At 54.0% G+C, this 18,695-nt stretch overlaps 1 protein-coding gene across 2 annotated transcripts; it reads left to right on the forward strand.

Moving 5' to 3' along the window:
• Positions 1–947: 947 nt before the first annotated feature.
• Positions 948–13,907, forward strand: P2RX1 (purinergic receptor P2X 1). Of its 2 annotated transcripts, XM_075440085.1 has the most exons (13): positions 948–1,264; positions 4,639–4,786; positions 5,319–5,390; positions 5,850–5,919; positions 6,464–6,560; positions 7,272–7,352; positions 8,944–9,085; positions 10,175–10,305; positions 10,999–11,089; positions 11,756–11,821; positions 12,449–12,541; positions 13,073–13,120; positions 13,419–13,907. In XM_075440085.1, exons 1-12 carry the CDS (start codon positions 1,128–1,130, stop codon positions 13,115–13,117), a joined length of 1,173 nt encoding a protein of 390 aa, XP_075296200.1. In that variant the 5' UTR covers positions 948–1,127; the 3' UTR covers positions 13,118–13,120; positions 13,419–13,907. The 2 variants fall into 2 exon arrangements, with proteins under 2 accessions (XP_075296200.1, XP_075296201.1); XM_075440086.1 differs by lacking the exon at positions 5,319–5,390.
• The last annotated feature ends 4,788 nt before the right edge of the window (positions 13,908–18,695 follow it).

An 18,695-nucleotide genomic window follows, 5' to 3' on the forward strand; every position in this document is an offset into this window, starting at 1 on the left:
GGGGAAACAGAGGATGTTTCCCCCATAAACTACCCTCCTCAGCCCCAGTGCTCCCAGCAAAGAGCTCATCCCCGTAGGGCTGTGCCCTGGAAGCTGCCCAGTGGGAAGCAGCATGGGTATGGGGCTCCCCGTCCACAGCCTCTGCGCTTTCCCCAGCGATGAGCCGAAATCCCCACCGAAGCTTCCCACTGCAGCAGTGTTTGCCCCCAGACTTCAGCCTGGCACGTACAAATCCAGGCCCTTTCTCAGTGACGTTCACTTCAAGCAGTGCCTGCACCACCCTGCCAAGCATCCCTCGCTGTGACCCGGGCTCGCCCTCCCGGCCCCGCTCACGGCCGTGCCTTTCAGGAAATGCTGGAAATGCTGAAAATGCTTTGAAATGCACCCAGCCCAGCCCTGCGCGCGCACTGGGAGCCGGCCAAGTCCCAGCTGGGCAGCCTTACCATGGGAGGGGGCCAAGCCGGGCACCCAGTTGCCCTGCTGGTCGGCTCCCAATTGCTGGGCAGGGGTTTCTGTGCCCTCACCCTCCCCTTTCCCAACCCTTTTCCCAGGGCAGTCTTTGAGGGACAGAGCAGGACACGGGTTAGGGACACGAACTGGAGACCCACAGCCTGAGGTGGCTGCTGGGGCATGGAGCTTATACCCCAATGCCAGTTCCCAAAATCCTCTCCCGGGAACCCCGCCATCTCCTCCATCCTGACATTGACCCCAGGGATGCCTCGTGGTCCCTGCTTGCCCGGAGCCCTTCCCACAGCCCCTCCGTCCCCATGGAAGGCCCCTGCCTGGGTGAGGGTGCATGGCCCCATGGCACGTGGGCTCGGCAGCGGGGTGGCCTTGCACCCTCCCGCACCCGTCCCACCCCCGGACCATGTAGGGCACCGACTGCTCCCAGCCCAGAGCTTATAGGAAGAGGAAACACAGTCCCTGCGCAGAGGAGGAAACCCGACAGCCCAGATGTGCACAGAGCAACACCAATAGCATTTTTATCATTTTTTTTTCCGGTTTCTTTTTTTTTCCCTCCTGTCTGCAAACAGAGGAGTTGCACGAGCGGCGGCGGGCACGGTCCAGCCCACGGCACGGCGAGCAGCAGGGCGGGCAGGAGGCTGCGGCACAGCCCTGGCACAGCCATGGGGCAGAAGTGCATGGAGAAGGTGTCCTCCTTCCTCTTCGAGTATGACACCCCCAGGATGGTGCTGGTGAGGAACAAGAAGGTGGGACTGACCTTCCGGCTGATCCAGCTCATCGTCCTGGCGTACATCATCGGGTAAGGCTCCCCAGCGCCCGCTTTCCCCCCAGTTAATGCTTTACTACCGGGTTAAAAAGCAACAGAGACAAAAGGGCTCCTATATCCCCTGTATCCAGATGAAGCAGGGGTTATTGCTGGTGGCATCGCATTCCCCCCAGCCATGGCCACTTCCAGGCAGCCCAATGTCCCACCATGGGTCTTCCAGACAGCTGCTTGGTCCGCACAGCATCCCCAGAAGCTGCTGCATGTGCAGGCTGGAGGCTCATCCTGCCCAGCCCTGCTCCGCGCACCGGGGCCCCGTCTCCTCGCTGAGCCGCATCCAAATCCTTCTCAAGCTGCTGGACGGTGGCCTGAGAATCTGTTGTTATTTTTATTTTCTTTTACATTAACTAAGAGGCAGCTGGGGCCAAGGCGGTGATTTGTGAGACCCAAGCGGCTCGAGACAGGACCATAAATCTCGCCGTCCACCGCCCCGCCGGGGAGGCAGGGCCAGCCCAGCGGCTGGGGCCGGGATGGAGCCTGGCTCCAAATCCCTGGTTGTCTTTGCTTGTGGGAGGCAGCCCCGAGAGCAGCCGCCGTGCAAGAGCAATTGCTTAAAAAAGGCAGCGAGTGGAGCAGGCGGGCTCGGAGTCTTGCGAGGATGCATGTCCTCGGGTGGCCCGGGGCTGCTGCTCCTGCCACAGCAATTTGGTCCCCGTCCCCTCGGTGTGTGACGATGCGCTGTGCTAGAGGATGTGATGGTTGATAAAGAGCTTTGCTGTGCCCCCATGGCTGCTGTGGGCTCAGCCCTCGAGAGAGACCAGCACCCTTCCATCGGGAAGGGCCCCATGGCAGGAGGTTTGCAGGGAGAGCGGGGTGTCTGGCCATGAATTGGAAAAACTGGGTATTTTTGGGGTGCGGGGTGCCCAGCGCAGCCCAGAGGAGAGGCAGTAGCTCCCAGGGCTCAGTGCAAGCGAGTAGCTGTGGGGAGCAGCAGTGCCCATCCCATCTTTTAGCACAGATTCTGTGGAAAGGAGGAAAAGCTTCCCAGGGCGTCATCGTGGGACCCCCACATTGCTCCCACCCTGTTCACCTGCACTTTGGCTCACAGGGGTGATCCTCATCCCAAACCTCCCAAGCCAAGGTCTCAAGGATGCTCCACTGCAAAGGGTTTTGTGCTGGCCCAGACTGGTGTTAGTGGGAGCAGCGGAGGCTCTCCTAAGAGCCGAGCTCATGAAACCCCAGGGCTCCAGCAAACCCGGCCGGGGGCAGCTGCTCCTGCGCATGGGGAACCGGCAGCGACGGTTGCTCGGAGCGGGACTTCCTAAGGAAACGTGGCTTAAGCAACCCAGCTACAACGGGACAGGCAGCCGGGAGGGAGCAAAACCAGAACCAGCTCGGGGGGTGAGTGACAGGCAGGGGAGGAGGTTGGCATGAACTTGCTGTAATTCTTATTTTTTTGCTGTCTCGGTGGGGCTGGGCTCTGCCAGCAAGGGGCTGCCAGTGAGTGCGGCTGCCCACAGCCCCGTCGGCCACTGGCACCCCCTCGCTGCCCGCAACTTTGCCGCCAGTTCCCTGCCTGCACCCAGCTGCAGCGCTGGGGATTTTCTGTTCTGTGAAAGCAAATTTGGCAGGCAAATATCTGTTTATTTACAATTACCCCAGCTTTGGTCCCTGCTTGGCAGCAGGCGTGGGATGCTCACGGTGATGCGTGCCGACACGTGGCTGTGCTGGAGGGCTGTGCGGCAGTGCCATCGGTGCAGACGAGGGACACGGGGCTGACCCCACCGAGAGACCCGGCGTCACCCTTGGGGAGCAGCTCCGTCCTCTGCCTGCCGATACGCCGAGATGGGGCAGTATCGCTGCTGGCCAGGCGATGCCGGGCGCTCCCCGGCTGGACGTCGCTTTCTGGCTTTTGTTTCCAGAGAACCTCGCACGTGAGGAGGCTGCGGGCTGAGCCGTGGGACGGGGCCGGCGAGGGAGGAGGGCTTGGCGGTTCTGCCCCGATGGGGAGTAACGCCAGAGGTCTTTTACTACCTGGGCAGGGCTCAAGGTGGCATTTGCAGCATGATGAGGAACTGATGCCTCGTTTGCCATGACCATGACTCAGTGGCGGGGTGGGGGCCACATCCTGCTCCACCACAGGGAGGGGTGCCCGGCCCTGTGTGCCCACCCCTGTGTGCCCACAGCCACCTCCGGTGGGCAGGGACAGGGTGGCAGCAGCCCCGTGCTGGAGGCAGATTTAGGGAAACACTGCACCATGGTGCTGCCCAGCTCACAGCCTCCTGCAGCCCCAGGGTGATGGGGAAGATGCCCAGTGTAACCAGTGTCACCAAGCGTGGCCCTCTGCCTTGGAGGAGGAGGTTGGATCTAGGGTGGCAGCGGTGCTGAATGTCTGTTCCCATCCCCAGGTACTGGGGCAGATGCCATCCCTGAGGTCCCCTCGCCCCTGTCCCGGGATGCCGATGGGACTTCAAGCTAAAAAGCACTGTCCCCAAGAGGTCCCCACAAGGTCCAACACCCATAGGGCAGACCTCCGGGCGGCACCCAGAGTTCCCCCATTTTCCCCCATGGCCATCGGTTGGGTGCCCGAGGACGGGCTGGCGTCACAGGCCATCCCACGGGCAACGCGCTGCCTCTGTCACGGCCAGTGGGACCGGTGCCCACGGCGGCGGGGACAAAAACCAGACCGCTCCTTTTTTAGCCCCGGGAACGCGCTGCCGGGAGTGCTACCCAAAATGGTTGCTCACCCATGTTTATAGTCTCCCTGAGTCAGAGTTAATCCAGTGGCAGCTTTATGCCATAGGTTAAATAGTGTCAGGAGCCAGCCCTAATGGCTGTGCAATGGGCTGGGAAAGGCAGGGAGAGCTCCGTGCCGACTACAGCAGTGTCCCCAACCCTGCTCCGGCAGCCCTCTTGCACCCAGGGCCACAGCTCCGCACTTCCCTTTGCTGGATGGGGAATAGTGGCCCTGGACGTGACTGTGTCCAGACGTATCCCTGTCTTGGCTGTGGAGGCACTGATCTTTGCAGAGTGGCTATGAAGTGGATCAGGAGGGTCTGGGTGGGTCACCGAGCCCAGCAAGCTGCAAACTCGCTGTAGACTTGAATCACAAATGGCGGATGGCCACCCTGCTCCACCTGCCTCCACCCACCCTCAACCACAAAATGTGTCCCAGTCCCCTGAGTAAATCACCCCACTGCGGAGGTCAGGTCCCACAGCTGCTGCATGCCTTGGGCAAAGAGTGAGAGAGCTCAGCAACACATCCTTCACCCAGCTGGGGGGAATTTGGCAAATCAACCCTGAGGTGGGACTTAGTAGGAAGCCCCAGTCCACAGCGATGTGCTGGGGCATGGAGCTCCTGTAGATGAGCACTGGTGGTCATGCTCACTTCACTACCTTACCCTATCCAGGTGGGTTTTCCTCTACGAGAAGGGCTACCAGTCTCAGGACAGCATCGTCAGCTCGGTCTCAGTGAAGCTGAAAGGCCTGACACTGACCAACGAGAGTGTCCTGGGCCCTCACATCTGGGATGTGGTGGATTATGTTTTTCCACCCCAGGTAAGGAGGCAGGGTGAAAGGGTTTGAGGGTGTTGCTTTTGTGCTGACAGCCATTCTTCCCCTCATGCTGAGGTACAGATGGGCTCCTCGGTGTAGGGTGTCCATGAGACTAACCATGAAATGGTGTCCCTGTGGTGGAAAGCGGGTTGCTCCTGCCACAAACCTCTGCCCACATATCACCCTGGGGGAGTGTTTGGTGCTTGGGACTCACCATGGGTGATGGGGCATGTTTGAGGCTGCCCTCAAAAAGATCAAGGCTCTTTCGGTGCCTCCAAACGAGCATCTCTGGCAGCAAGGGGGTCATCCACTGTCCCCGGGGCTGGTGGACCACAGCTCCCCAGGGCCACCACCAACTTCCCGAGCAGCGGAGGAGGAGGGTGGATGACCCAGCCTTGGGGAGAAAGGTGCTGTCTGCCTGGACATGCGCCGGTGCTTTGGGTGCCCTACCCCTCGGCCCAGGGACAGGGTCCTCACAGAGACTCCATCAGAAAATGTCATGCCAGCTGTGAGCTCGTTGGCTTTGTCTCTGCAGGGAGACAGCTCATTTGTGGTGATGACCAACTTCATTGTCACCCCTGGACAGAAACAAGGAACCTGCCCGGAGGTAAACACAGTGGCTTCCTGCAGCTGCCTCAGCGTCTGTAGTTCAGGGGGGTTGTGGTGGTGGCACTGAGGAAGGAGTTTTCTTGACCTTGAGAGGTTTGGTGAAAGCCTGAGCCTGGCCCCATATTATTGTTCCTGACTTGGGAGTGCTACGTGAAGGCTTTTATTCTGCTGAAAAACAGTCAGCATCCATTTAAGTTTTCTTCCCTTCGAGATGATCAAGCAAAGCAGGCTTGAGGCTTGAATAAAAGCATCTGCCTGGAGTTGAAAAAAGAAATTCCCCCTTTTTTCTGCTTAATCTGGACAACCTTGGTTGGGAAGCGGCGTGTGGCCGAGGCTCTGGCTGCAGCCAAGCAGCATTTCCCCCGAGAAAAATGCTGCCTGGTGAAGCAGGAGGGACAGAGAGACCGAAAGCGCAGGGTGTGATGCTGAGAGGCGGCTGCCTGCTTTCTCCAAACAGCTGCCGGACGCCGGGCTCTGCACGCAGGACAGCGACTGCAGCAAAGGGAGATACAGCCGCCAAGGACAAGGTACGGCCCGCGGCCCCGAGGCTCTGGCAACGGCGTTTCTGGCGAGACACGCTGAGCACAGCTTGCTTCGGCGAAGCTGCAGGGCTGGTATGTCTGGTGGTGGGACCTGCTTTGGACCACCAGCTGACGGGGTTTGGGAAAAGCCTCTGACATCCCCGGTGAGAGTCCCACCTGGGTTGGTCCTGCTTGCCTCTTCCAAAAGAGATCTGAGCTGTAAAAATCTCTCACAACTAAAGGTTAATCAAGACTAAACCATTTCCCCCAGACTGCTGTCTTTCTAACAGCTCGGCATCTTCTGAGGTGTATTTTAGCAAGACAAATGCCCAGTTGCTCCGCTGTACAATAGTGCAAGAGAAACCACTGCCCCAAGCTGAGAGGACACCGTTAATTAACCTTTTTATAAAGGGATACCAAAGCCCTGAGCATTTTATGCCTTGGATGTCTGTGGCGGGGCTGAAGCTCCAAGCAGATCCCATCCATCCCAGCGTGAGGCCGGGATTTCCCAGTATCCAGGTGTGTGAGCAGCCGTCTCTCTTCCCCACAGGGCTCATGACGGGCAAGTGTGTGCCTTTCAACAGCTCTGTGAAGACCTGTGAGATCTTTGGCTGGTGCCCTGTTGAGGTTGATGACCACATTCCCAAGTAAGCAATGATGTCACTGCCGCCTTCTCCACTCCGGTTCCACCGCAGCTGCACCAGCAGCACTCGGTGTAGGGCAGAGCAAGCCTGGGCTCTGCGGGTTGCTGCCAGGATAGCCTGGGTTGATGCAGACACCATGGCTGTACATAATGCCTGGTGCTCCCTGGGGGTTTGTGCCTCTCCTGGCATGGTTTGCTTCCCACCTCGCTGGTGGCTCAGCCCATCTCTGCTGGGTGCTCTGTGCATGGACCAGCAGCCCCCATCTACCTCACTTGCCTTCAGAGTAAAATTGTGATCTGCCCTTGAGATGTTCTCCACCTCCACACTCCATGGGCCACTGCGAAACACCTCCTGGTAGATGCAAAGTCCTGTTCCTCCTTGCCTCCTCTTCCCACAGGGGGGCCACAGGGACAGCCATGGGTCTGCCAAGGGTCCCAGAGAAGCACCGAGGGCCCCTGAGCTCTCTTCCAGCCATCTCACTGTACCTTTGGGGTTTCTCAACTGAAATCTCGGCACCTAACACCATCTCTGTCCCCTAACAAGCACTTCCCTTCTTCCTTGGGGCTTTTCTGAACCTTGTTGGAATCTTTCGCTTAGAAAGGGCAGGGACTAGATCACCAGATTTTCTGGGTGCTGCTTGTCCCACCAAATGGGGCTTTCTGTAAAGGCTGGAGAGCTCAGTGATGGACACATGCCAACACTTGTGTTTTTCAGCCCTGCCCTGTTGTCAGAAGCAGAGAAGTTCACCTTGTTCATCAAGAACAGCATCACCTTCCCCAGGTTCAAGGTGTCCAGGTAAGGGGAAGTTTTGGGGGGCAGCTTCTGCTCGGTTCACCCAGCCGTGTCCCTAAGGGGAAACCAGGGGCAGAGCTGGATGCTTGATACAGAGGACACCGTCCCTCACCAGCAAGTCCAGATCTACTCTAACTGCCGCACCACTCACCAGATTCACTGGTAGGAACTGAGACGTTTCCCTCCCAAATCTGTCCCACCTCAGCTGGTAGCTGTGGTTACAGGAAAGGTTTCTGGAATTAATGTCCCCTGAGTTACCCTCATGTGATGCACATTAAAATACATTGTCTCTGATTCTGCATTTTTCCCCTCCCTTTTCCTCCCCAAAGATAACAGTAAAATACTAAATGCCTCAGTGGCGTGTGGGCAGCCAGGATGAGCTTGCTGCCCAAAAATGAGCAGAAGCCCCTCTTACTGTCACGGTTCCCACCTGTTTCTGCAGTGGGTCGTAGGGTCGGCCCCTTCCAGGCAGCGCTGGAAACGGTGCTGCCGGCGCACACGGTAGGATTTGCGATGACACTGATTATAGATCTGGTTTGGAACAAACTAACAGAAGCTCTTTGTGCTGAAGATGGCGGATTCCTCTCTAAGCCGATCGCGTCCCTGCGCTGCAGCCAAGGTTAAACACCGTGGCAGCCGGCACGCTTGGCAAAGTCTTGAGCCCCTCGTGCCGAGGGGTGCCTGGGAGAGGGGATCCCCCACCAGCAGCAGGGAGGGGTGGCAACTGGAGCGAGGGCAGGCAGGAGAGGGGACGGGGTGGGGGAGAGCAGGCCCTGCGAGGGGAGGGCGGCCAGGCTGGCTGCTGTTCCAGGGGCTGAGCCAGAGCCAGTTGGGGCCATGGGGAAACTTCCTGCCTTTGATCACTGCTGCTAATTAACTGCTGAGTGTAAACGATGGGACGGGGTTGAGCAAGGGACACATCTTACAAAACTGAGTCGGGGAGGTTTCACAGAAGTACTATTTTAAGATGAAGGAGCAGAGCGGCGTGGAAGGCAAGACATTGTCCTTCCCTTTTCACCCTTTCTGGAGGAGATGGCAAAATCCAGCTAAGTGTGAAAACTGTGGGATACGCTATCCATGAGCTGTCCCAGATGGAAACTGTTGGTGCATGGAGCATTGCCTGGTAGAGCCTGTGAGTGAGCTGACATGTGAATGGGAGAGGAGGCTGGGAGGGATGGTGGAGGTCATGGGAGGGTTTGCAAAGCTAAGGAACAAGAGACGGGGCTGTTAAAAGACATGAGGACAGGCAGACATGCTGAAGAAATGGGTTTGGGCAGCAAGCAAAGCAGCAAACCCAAAGCAGAGGTGGAGACCATTTGCGGGAGAGAAAACAGCAGAGAAGATTCCTCTGCAAGAGGAGGTTCGGGGGACATGAGTCGCTGGGAGGCTGGTAGGAGAAACCAGGCAGGACGGGAAGAAAGGGTCCACTCTCCATGTGTGGGGTCTGCTCAGCACGTGGGGGAGGAGGATGAGGCCCCACACTTTGAAGTTACCTGGCTTTGAGCAATGGATTGGACCGGGGACTTCCAGAGGTCCTTTCCCACCCAAATTATTGGGTTATTCAGACTCTTTCTCATTCTCTTTTCCTTCACAGGCGCAACTTGGTTGAGAGCGTTACCAAGCAGTACCTGAAGAGATGCACCTATCACAAAGTCACCGATTCCTTATGCCCCGTGTTTGACCTGGGATACATAGTAAAGGAATCGGGTCAGAATTTTACCTTCCTGGCTGTTAAGGTACCTCAATTTCAAAGGATGTGTCTTGCTGATGTGGGGAGGGGGACACCGACAGGGCAATCATCCCCAGCCCGTTGAGATGTGAGGAAACTGTTTTCTCAAGGACTTGCGAGGCAGTGTCAGAATTAGCTCTTAAAGATTAGGAATCTCTTTGGGCGTGGCCTAATAATTAAGCCTTTCTTGGGAACTCCCCTGTAAGATTGACAAGATTTCACTCACTGGCAGCAAATCTAGGGTTCAGTTTGTTTTAATTTGTGCAGTGAGTAACTAGAGCTGGATGCCCAAATCCCACGCGACTGAGCTCAGAATCCTCGGCTGGACAGTCAAATATTGGTCATTGCGCAACGCAAACTGCAGCCTCTCCCCAGGCTCGGAAGTGCAGCTTTGCCCATCGCTTCTCAGGGCGATATGCAAGAATATTGGCTGTTTCTGCACTGCAGAGCCTTCAGCTAACTTTGCCAGGCATTGAACAAAATCAGAGACTTGCATAGATTAACGGTGCAAAAAGCAGAGCCTTTGAGGCACAGCTAGTTAAAACCTGGAGCGAGCTCAGGAGGGACTGCTTCATTTCCTAGCAGAAAACCTCATAGAGGAGGTTTTCTTCTGATTTTCATGGGTTCTTTTCACTTTCCTCTATGGTCTTGTTAAATTGCCTTTCATTTTCCCTGTGACGTTGAAGGTTTAATGGCAGGGTTAAGCCTCGGGGCAGGCAAATCTCATGGGTAAAATCAGGCAAGGGAAGGCTGTCCCACTAGGACTGTGGGGGATCTGCAGTGGGCACTGTTTCTCAGGACCATGCCGTGGGGATGGGATGCTGACCAGGAACAAGAGGGCATGACTTCAGTCGTGTATCCAGCATTTTGGGCAGAAGCAAGCGCCTCTGCATGGGGTGATGCATAGGGCACGAAGCCAAGGATGCCCAGGAGGGCTGAAGCAGCGGTGGGGTCTGTGTACCCTGGAGAGTCAGGGCACCTCGTAGCATTGAGAAAGGCCACATAGGAGGAGAGAAGGAGTTTCTTCATGCAGACTAGGTCCAAGGAGGTTGGGCTGAGCAGGGCAACCTCGTGACTCCTCTCTTGGCTGCTGCAGGGTGGAGTGGTGGGCATCACCATAGACTGGAACTGTGACCTCGACTGGCCCGTCCGGTACTGCAAACCCATTTACCAGTTCCACGGTCTTTACAATGACGACAGTAATGTTTCACCAGGCTTCAACTTCAGGTAAGGAGACCCCTGTTAACTCTCCAGGCAGAATTCAGAGGTGACCTCTTTCAGGATCCCACAGCATTCAAGGGATGGTGGAAGATCAGGGACCATTCCCCAAAATACTCACTACCTTTGCAGTGCCAGACAGCACTGCTCTCTTTAGAATGGCATGAGAAAAGTGATAACCCATCTCTCGGCCTCAAAATTACCCTGTTGCCTTTCCCTGTACATCTCCTCACCCTTGCAGAGTCTCCTGCTCAGCTGAGCTTGCGGGAAGCCCCTTGAAAGGCTGGAAATGGTGCAAGGTCACCTTGCGTGTTCTTGCACTTCAAAGCATTGAGCCACAGCATGACACTTAGGCATGAGCTGCTGCTCTCACTGCCGCTCTGGGTGCAGCTGCCACTAGTGCTGCACTAATATCCGCTGTCACAGAGCACTTGGGGTCATCAGATGTCGGCACAAGCAGGAGCTCTAGCTACAGCCTGCAGACAGGGAAACAGAGGCACAGAAGGGATAGGTGCAAACAGCCCAGCTCCTTTTTGGGGGTGGTGGTGGGGAGTTAAGGATAGGGTCAGGAGCAGGTCCTTGAGAGAGCATCCCCAGCTCTTTGTCCTGCTCTGCAGCCCACCAAGATCCCGATGCTGTTGGGTTGCAGGGGACTGTTAGACACCTTTGCAGGACATTAACGTTTGCGATCCGAACGGACAGATATGCCAAATACTACAAAGAAGATGGGACAGACAAGAGGACGCTCTACAAGGTGTTTGGGATCCGGTTTGACATCTTGGTGAATGGCAAGGTAAGGGTGGCCAGGCGCTGGGTTTGCCCCCGGATGCCCAGGATGGCAGTGCCATGTCCTCAGGAATGTACCAGCTCTGGAACACAGCGCCAGGGTTTCCTGGGGCCAGGAAAACCAGTGCAAGTGGCTTCCCCAGGTGCTGGCCTGCTCACAGCAGCCCTTGGGAACTGCTGGGGAAAGGAACATAGAGGGCAAGCCCATTTTACAGGTCACGTCTGTCAGCTGCGGTTTGGTCAGTGGCTTTGTTGCAAAAAACATCATGAGGGAGGGAACTGTGGAAAGTCAAAACCTTTTACTGATATTTCCAAAAGCTGATAATTTGCATTTTTCTATTTTGTCTTTTTCTTCCCTTTGGGAGAACAGGATTTGTTGGTTGTGTTCCCATTAGGAATATTTAAAGAGTATACTTCTTTTTTTTAAATTAAAAATACAGGAAGCAAAGTAATTTCAACTTATGTCAGCCTAAAACCAACCTACCATATTTTTCTGTTTGACCAATGAGCTTAAAACCAGCTCTTACCCAGCTCCTGTTTCTCTCTGTGCTGTGGTTGTGGTTTGGGTTGCTGCAAGGCTCTTCAGCTAAACCCCACCTATGTCTGTGGCACCCTGTTTTTTTAGCCCTGGTCTGATTGTAACACATCACCTATTTTCTCTGATTTTATTCAGGCAGGCAAATTTGACATCATCCCAACCATGACCACAATTGGCTCTGGAATTGGTATTTTTGGAGTGGTAAGTTCAGATATTTCCAGCTTCTGTATGAAGACTCTCAAATTATTCTGCTTGCCTGTGACGTCCATGGGGAAGTGTCCCTGAGCGGCAGTGAAATACGGTTTCCTGCTCGGGCACCAAGGGATGGGCAAAAGGGGGAAAGGGGGTGCTCTCCTGCCTCGCTAGCTCAGGAAAATCGATTCCTGCTGCCCACCGGCTGATGTGAATTCTGCTCGCGGGAGCCGCTGCCCTGCCGAGTGAGGGGAAGGCGGGCTTTCACGGCAGGGCCGTGTCTTGATATCTTGATAGTTTCAAGTTCGAGCTGGTATTGAGGGGGTTTGGGAGGTGATGGGCGGTATCTCACGCACAACAGAAAACCAGCATCCTATTTGGCTGTGGTCATAAAAGACTTCTGCATGTTCTGAAGGGTGTTGTGCTCCGCATATACCTAAAGTGGAAACACTTGATTTCTGTTGACTTAAATAGCCCGGTCTTTAGCCCAGCACACCTAAAGGGACATTCGGGGGCTATATGCTCTTAGCAGCTGCCACGTTGTGGGTTGGAGCAGAGGTGACCCAAGCTGGAAGTACAAGGTGGCACAGGTGAGCTGGGAGGGCAGCCCCAACCCTAACCGTGCTTTGATTTAAGGCCTCTGTCCTCTGCGACCTGCTCCTGCTGCATTTTCTCCAAGGACGGGACTATTACAAGCAGAAGAAATTCAAATATGCGGAACAGGAGCCTGTAAGTAACAGCGAGCTGCTGCCCTGCAGAGGCTCTTGCGGGTGTGTGAGTCTGGATGTGTGCATGGGTAATGATGCTGTAACACAAACAACATTTATATTGAGGAGCAACCAGTCACCCTCCTGAGCTAGTGGGAATCCTGAGCCCTCAGGACTGTCAGAGACAGGAACCATGAATCTCCTCTCAAAAACCACAGAGATCTTCTCTGTGTGACTCACTGTTAACAGCTTTATTCGCTCCCTTTATCCCCAGATATTCCAATATCTGGTAACACTCGCATCACTTTAACGGAAGCAGGGCCAGACCTGTGCTTTAGCAAAATGGGGAATGTCCCCTTTTCTGAGAACATCTCCGTGACCGTGGGATGTTTTGTGGCCTTTCATAGGACACGAAAACAGCTCTCCTCAAATTCATCTGAAAATATGCTTATACATCGGGGGTTAGCAGTTGCTCTTCAACCACATTTTTTCCAGGCATTAGAAAGGGGCAAGTCTGTAACGGAATCATTGTTTTCTCTCATTTAACCCCCAGTCAAAGTTGCATAAGAAGGAAAAGCAGCTGGACAACACGCAGTGAGAGGTAAGTGGTGTTTCTCCTGCCCTGCTAGCATACGGCTGGAGGGGGTGATGGCTATGGGTCTTGGGGCTATCCCAAGGCTCCCAGGAAGGCAGCAGGGCTCCAGGCAGGCATGGAGGAGATCTGAACTGTGGGCTATAACGTCTAACCTGGGGTCAGCATTTCCCAGGGCAGGCAGGCTCATGGGGAAGCACTGGGAGCAGGATGTGGGACTGACGTGGCATCTTTGACGGCAGCATCGCTTGAAGAGGGGCAGCGGGGGGCAAGACACAGAAATCACTGTGCACCTCTCTCTCGGCAGAATCCATGTGGACCAACGAACCTGCACCCTGTTTCTCCTCCTCCTCCTCCTCTCCTAAAGCACGGTCATCATCCCCTGTCACCAGCCTGCACTAGCCCCAAGGCCAGCAGAAGCAGTGTCCGACACTGGCTCATGGGAACGTGACGCCCTGCAGCCAGGCCAGGGTCCGGCCGGCCAGGCACCCTGCCTCTGGTGGGACACACTGTGATGCTGTGGGTGGGTTGAACTAAGGCACCCTTGGGGCCCTTCACCAGCCCTGCTGCGGGTGCCGGGGTCTGCTGCCTTCCGAAGGGCTCCCGCTGTGCCGTGCCCAGTGTGCGGGGTCCATACCAGGGCATCCCACACCCTGAAGCCCCCAGGGAGAGCATCGCTGCCTCTTCTTCCCCAGCAGCACCCTTGGAGAGCTCCAAAGTGAGGAGAGGGGGAGGGAAGGAGAGCTGACAGGAACCATGCCCAGTCCCTCAGCATGGGAGAAAAATGGTTATTATGTAAGGATGTATTTTGTTAAAAAAAAAAAAAATAAAAAATAAACCTTTAGTTTTTCTACTACATCCCTTTGCAGCGCCCATGCTTGCCCCAGGGCATGGGGTACGCAGTGCTTTTTGGCACTGGGGGTTTTGTGCGTACAAAGCAATCCTGTAAACCAGGCTGGAGCATGGGGTTCTGCGATGGGCTCAGTGCAGGCTCCCCTGGTCTCTGCCTTCCCGTGCAGGGCCCCTGGGCCTCTGGCCACGAGCAGGGCTTGTTATCAGGGATTGTCACTTGGGTTTCCTCCTTGGACAGGCTGGCTGGCGGAGAGTGCTGGCACGCTGCAGGCCATCAAGAACGGCTGCCCTGGGCCAGCTCTGCCTCCTGCTGCCCACGCCGGCCAGCGTGAGTCCGTCAGAGCTGACCACCTTGATGGCCGCCTCACAAACCAGCTCATTGCACCCAGGAACAAAACTCCCCCTCTCTGCTAGAAGATTCGCACTGCTCGGCGTGTGCATTTGGACACCATGAACTGTGCCCAAGCCCCACATCGCTACGAGCAACCCTTGCCTTGTGCTGCTGGACGTGTTCAGTTCTCCAGGATGCACCGGCCCAGACTTTCTGCACGATCTCTCTCCGAATGTCGTTTTGCACACCCAGTGCCTTGGTCACTTCAAAACTGGATCCCAGCCGCCGTGGGAACGCCAGCAAAGCAGCTGCGGGGATTGCTCTGGCTGTGGCTGCAACGCCGCTGGCTGCGCTGGGGACATGAGCTAGCAGGCTGCCGGATGGACGCACCGCGCCGGGCTCGCAGGGACACGCAGGCACGTGCCTCAGACGGCTGCGGGTGGTGTCTGGTCATAAGCTCAGCAAAGATTTCAAGCCATACATTCCCCATGGGGAGATTATTTGCTCTCAGAAGGATGCCTCAGCTTTCACAAGCAGGGATTTTTTTTTTTAATATTATCCATTTGGCTAACATTTCCACCCTTTCTCGTGATGCTGTCCTGTGTAAGCGAGGTGCCAGGTGCTCACGTTAAAGACGCAGAGGTGAGGGTGAGGGAGCGCTCCGTGGTCTCTGGAGGAGTTCGTGCCTTCTTCGAGGGCGGTGCGGGCGTGGGGCTGGTGGCAGCCCCGCGCAGTGTGGCACCGCAGTCTCCGTCGAGTGACACGGTGCAGCTCTCCAGCGAGCTGCAACCAGCAGAGGGGACTGGAAGACCATTTCACACAGACGTGCCTGGGGAAGATTCAGTTGCCAGGGATTAGAAGCAGTGAAGCGAGAGAGCTCAGGTAACCTTTCGCAACCGCTTAAACCAGGTCCAGTCGTAATTTAAAATAACCAGCACAAGGCTGCAGGTAGAGCTGGAGGGTATTTCCACCTGCTTAACCTTTCAAGCTGCTTGTAACGCAAAGCCCCTATTCTTTCCTAGCAAGTATTAAAGGGCAATAGGAAATTAGGAAAAATGCTACTTGTAAATGATGCCCTGTAGTTGCTATTCAAAAACTCTGAGCTGGGATCCCTGTAAGTCCCACGACTGCTTTAAAAATCATGGGAGGGTTTATTTTCATCTCCCTGCTTGTTTTTTAAAATGCACAGTCTCTGGGGATCCTTTTCTTTACTTTTCATTCACCAACCATTCCTGCAACCAGCAGAATGAGGTATTGTAATTTTAATTCCTTCACCAAAACAAGCTCCCCCTCTAAGCCAGGGCCCCCAAGGCCCTTTCAGGTCTGTGCTAGCTGATAGCTGTCTGGAGCTAACTGAGCAAGTGTCTGATCTTAACATACACTGGTCCCCTCCGCGGGATGAAACGGCAGGGAAAGCCCATGGCGATTGTTTCTGTCACTCCTTTTGCCAGAGGGGCTGGAGCTGGTGCTCAGGGTTGGGAGAGCAAGGAGGAAGGGCCGGTCTGCTCAGCCCCGTGGGGGGCCTTCCTTGGTGTAGATGCTCTGTTTCAGCCTTGCAGCTCCCAGCCCCTTCTCCCGGTGCCTTCCAGTTTGCTAAAATTCATGCAAAATTGCTGAATGCAGGATAGTACACAACAGTTAAAAGTCTGCATGTCTAAAGTACTGAAAAATGGAAATAATGACAGGTTTCAGATTTGCTCTGAGAAAGGCTGCACCCTGCAGCGTCCTGGTGTTGCTACTGAGCTTGTTGCACGGAGATCTTTCAGTGTAAGTCCCAGTGAGGAGGTGTGGGTGACCAGCAGGACCATACTTCTGTCCTCTTGGTTTGACCTGATCTTGCTCTTAGGGTCAGGGTAGAATTCCCTGTGCTTGGCATCTGTTGTGGCCAGAAAGCAACTGATTTGAAGTTGTAAAAATGCGGCCGGTGTTCCCTGCTGCTCTCTGACCTCCAAGCAGCGAGCCGAAGTGTCACGGAAACCCAAGGGGATTTGGCCTTCTTGTGGAGACTCCTTCAATGACCGTTTGCTGTGTTGCTTCCTGTTAATGCTGTGGCCATTGAGGTTTGTTTTGTGGTTTATTTTTTTTTTTAAACTGCTTGTTTAGTTGTGTTTTGGTTTTCACACGGTTATTTAGCTAATAGAAAAATACTAACGGAAAAGGAACTTTTGGTGTATCAAACACTGCCTCCAGTCCTTTCAGACAGAAAACACACAAGAACTAACATATATTCTCCAGCTAATCCCCAATCATTACAAACAGCACTAAGCCCTGGTACGTGATGTTGTCAATATAGTGCTCTGAGGCTTGAACAGAGGACCCCTGCCACCGATCACAGGTGTCAGATGAAGAGAGCAAGGCGAAAGTGCAGTGATACTATTCCCATTTTACAGAAAGGGAAACCAAGACACAGGCAAAAAATATCTGACTGCATATGCAAATGTGATGAGCAGATTCTGCCTCTGACCAGTTGTTATTATCTGTGAAGGTTCCAGGTTGGATCTGGTACAAATACATCTTTTCATCCCCTCAGGCATGGTTACTCTGAAAGAAATCAAGTGGCACAGATATTCCAGAAGAGCAATTGCAGAAAAACTTATTCAACAATAATTACGCTGGTTAGGGATGCTGCAGAGATGGGGAATTATATTTCAGCCTCTGCAGAGCTGGCAACATTTAATCATTATGTTTACACACAGTTCCCAGCACAATGAGGCCCTGATTTCCACCTGGTGCTTCTAGACACTATAACAATGCAAATTAAAAATTAATAACACTGAAGAAAGAGATAGGTCCTGATCTGTGCAATCTGTCCTGTCTCTAAGCCCACTCACTCTCTCTCTGGAACAGCAGACTGCGTTTAATTTTCAACCCAACCCTCAACTTTGGACATTCTTGGATTTTTCCCTAAAAAAGCACCTGCCTTTCTGGTTACATGAATTCCCTTTCTCTTCTGATGTGGGAGCATGTTTACAGTTGGATGAATCCTCCGGCTGACACGCAGTGGAGGACTGACAGGAACACTGCTGTTCGCCCGGCTCCGAAGGATGCTTTTACTTCCTTCTCTCCCAAAGACCTGCATTCTCGGGCCGGTTGTGCTGGGTGGCAAAACCCCTCTCTGCCATCAGAGCACCGGACATCTGCAGCTCAGCCTGCAGTCGTACTGCCGGCACATGACGGTTGTTACAGCTCATTTTCGTTGCTGCCAGCTCTCTATTAATTATGCCATGCTATTTTCTTTTTCTTTCTTTGGTGAAGTGCTCTAGTGCTCTCTCCTTCTGTTATCTATTTCTAATTGCTTTATTGCCTTCTTTTACAAAGCGTAAAAGTCAAAAGTGTCCAAATGGAGTCTGAATATAGCAACAGTGCAGTCAGCCGGTGGGCTCCTTCTCAGGGGTGAATCAGGCTCGTGCCAATTAACAGACCTCTGCCTACCGGTACCAAGCACGGATCCTGCTCAGCTTTATGGCACCGCAAAGAGATCTGGCCCAAGCTGTTAAAAGAAATGATGGCTTCAACTCTTTGTTTGTCAAAATATACTTGTGAAATGCCTGGGGAAATGTAAAGTCTCCCTCTGCTGACTGTAACTCAAGAACAGGTTAAATAAACACCCTCCCAGTCCTTGCGCCCAGAAAGCACGTGAGAAATAACAGTTACCAACCAACTACACCCAAACTTTATTGAACAGAAATATTAAAGTCTTATTTTAACTTTGTTATAGCCATCATGGTCTAAGCATCAGAAAGACATTCTTTGGGACTCTTTTTGCACTGGCTGTTGCTGCTTTGCAATGTAATCACCTGTGTATTATGAAAAGAGAAACTGAGGCATGTGATTTGGGTTTTTTTGTTTTCTGGAGGAAAAAGCAGCTTGTGACTGAGACTAGCTAACCAGGTTATTTCATTAGGTCAAGTGCTACCAGTCTTTGCCAGAGGCAACAGTTTCAAACCCTGATGCTGGTGCTAAAACTGTGCTTCAGACATCGCTGGTGATTGAAACTGCCTGATGCTAAAGGAGACAGGTCTTTTGGGGACAATCCTCAGCACTTTCAAAAACAGTCAGCATCTTCTAGGCATCTCACAGCCAAACGTGAACCAGCCCAAACGACGGCTGAAACCTTTGAAAATGCTTCTCAGCAGCAGTTGTGGCAAGAGGAGCAGGAGGCTGAAAGTTTTACTCATTGCTCAGCAGAAGATAAGTTGTCCCAGTACCAGCAAGGCCCTGCTTGACTGAATTAAAAGCCCCCATGAAACAGGTCAATGTTTTATCTTATATGTGTTAGGGTCCTTCAGAGCATCTTTCGTACCTTGGAGCCATGGGAGCATGGTCCCTCCATAGGCACAGCCACATTCCTGGGTCCTGGGCACTTACACCTGGGCATCCAAGAAGGAGGCTGCTGGGGCT

The sequence above is a fragment of the Opisthocomus hoazin genome, chromosome 20 (genome assembly GCF_030867145.1).
Source record: "Opisthocomus hoazin isolate bOpiHoa1 chromosome 20, bOpiHoa1.hap1, whole genome shotgun sequence".
NCBI classification, from domain to species: Eukaryota; Metazoa; Chordata; class Aves; order Opisthocomiformes; family Opisthocomidae; genus Opisthocomus; species Opisthocomus hoazin.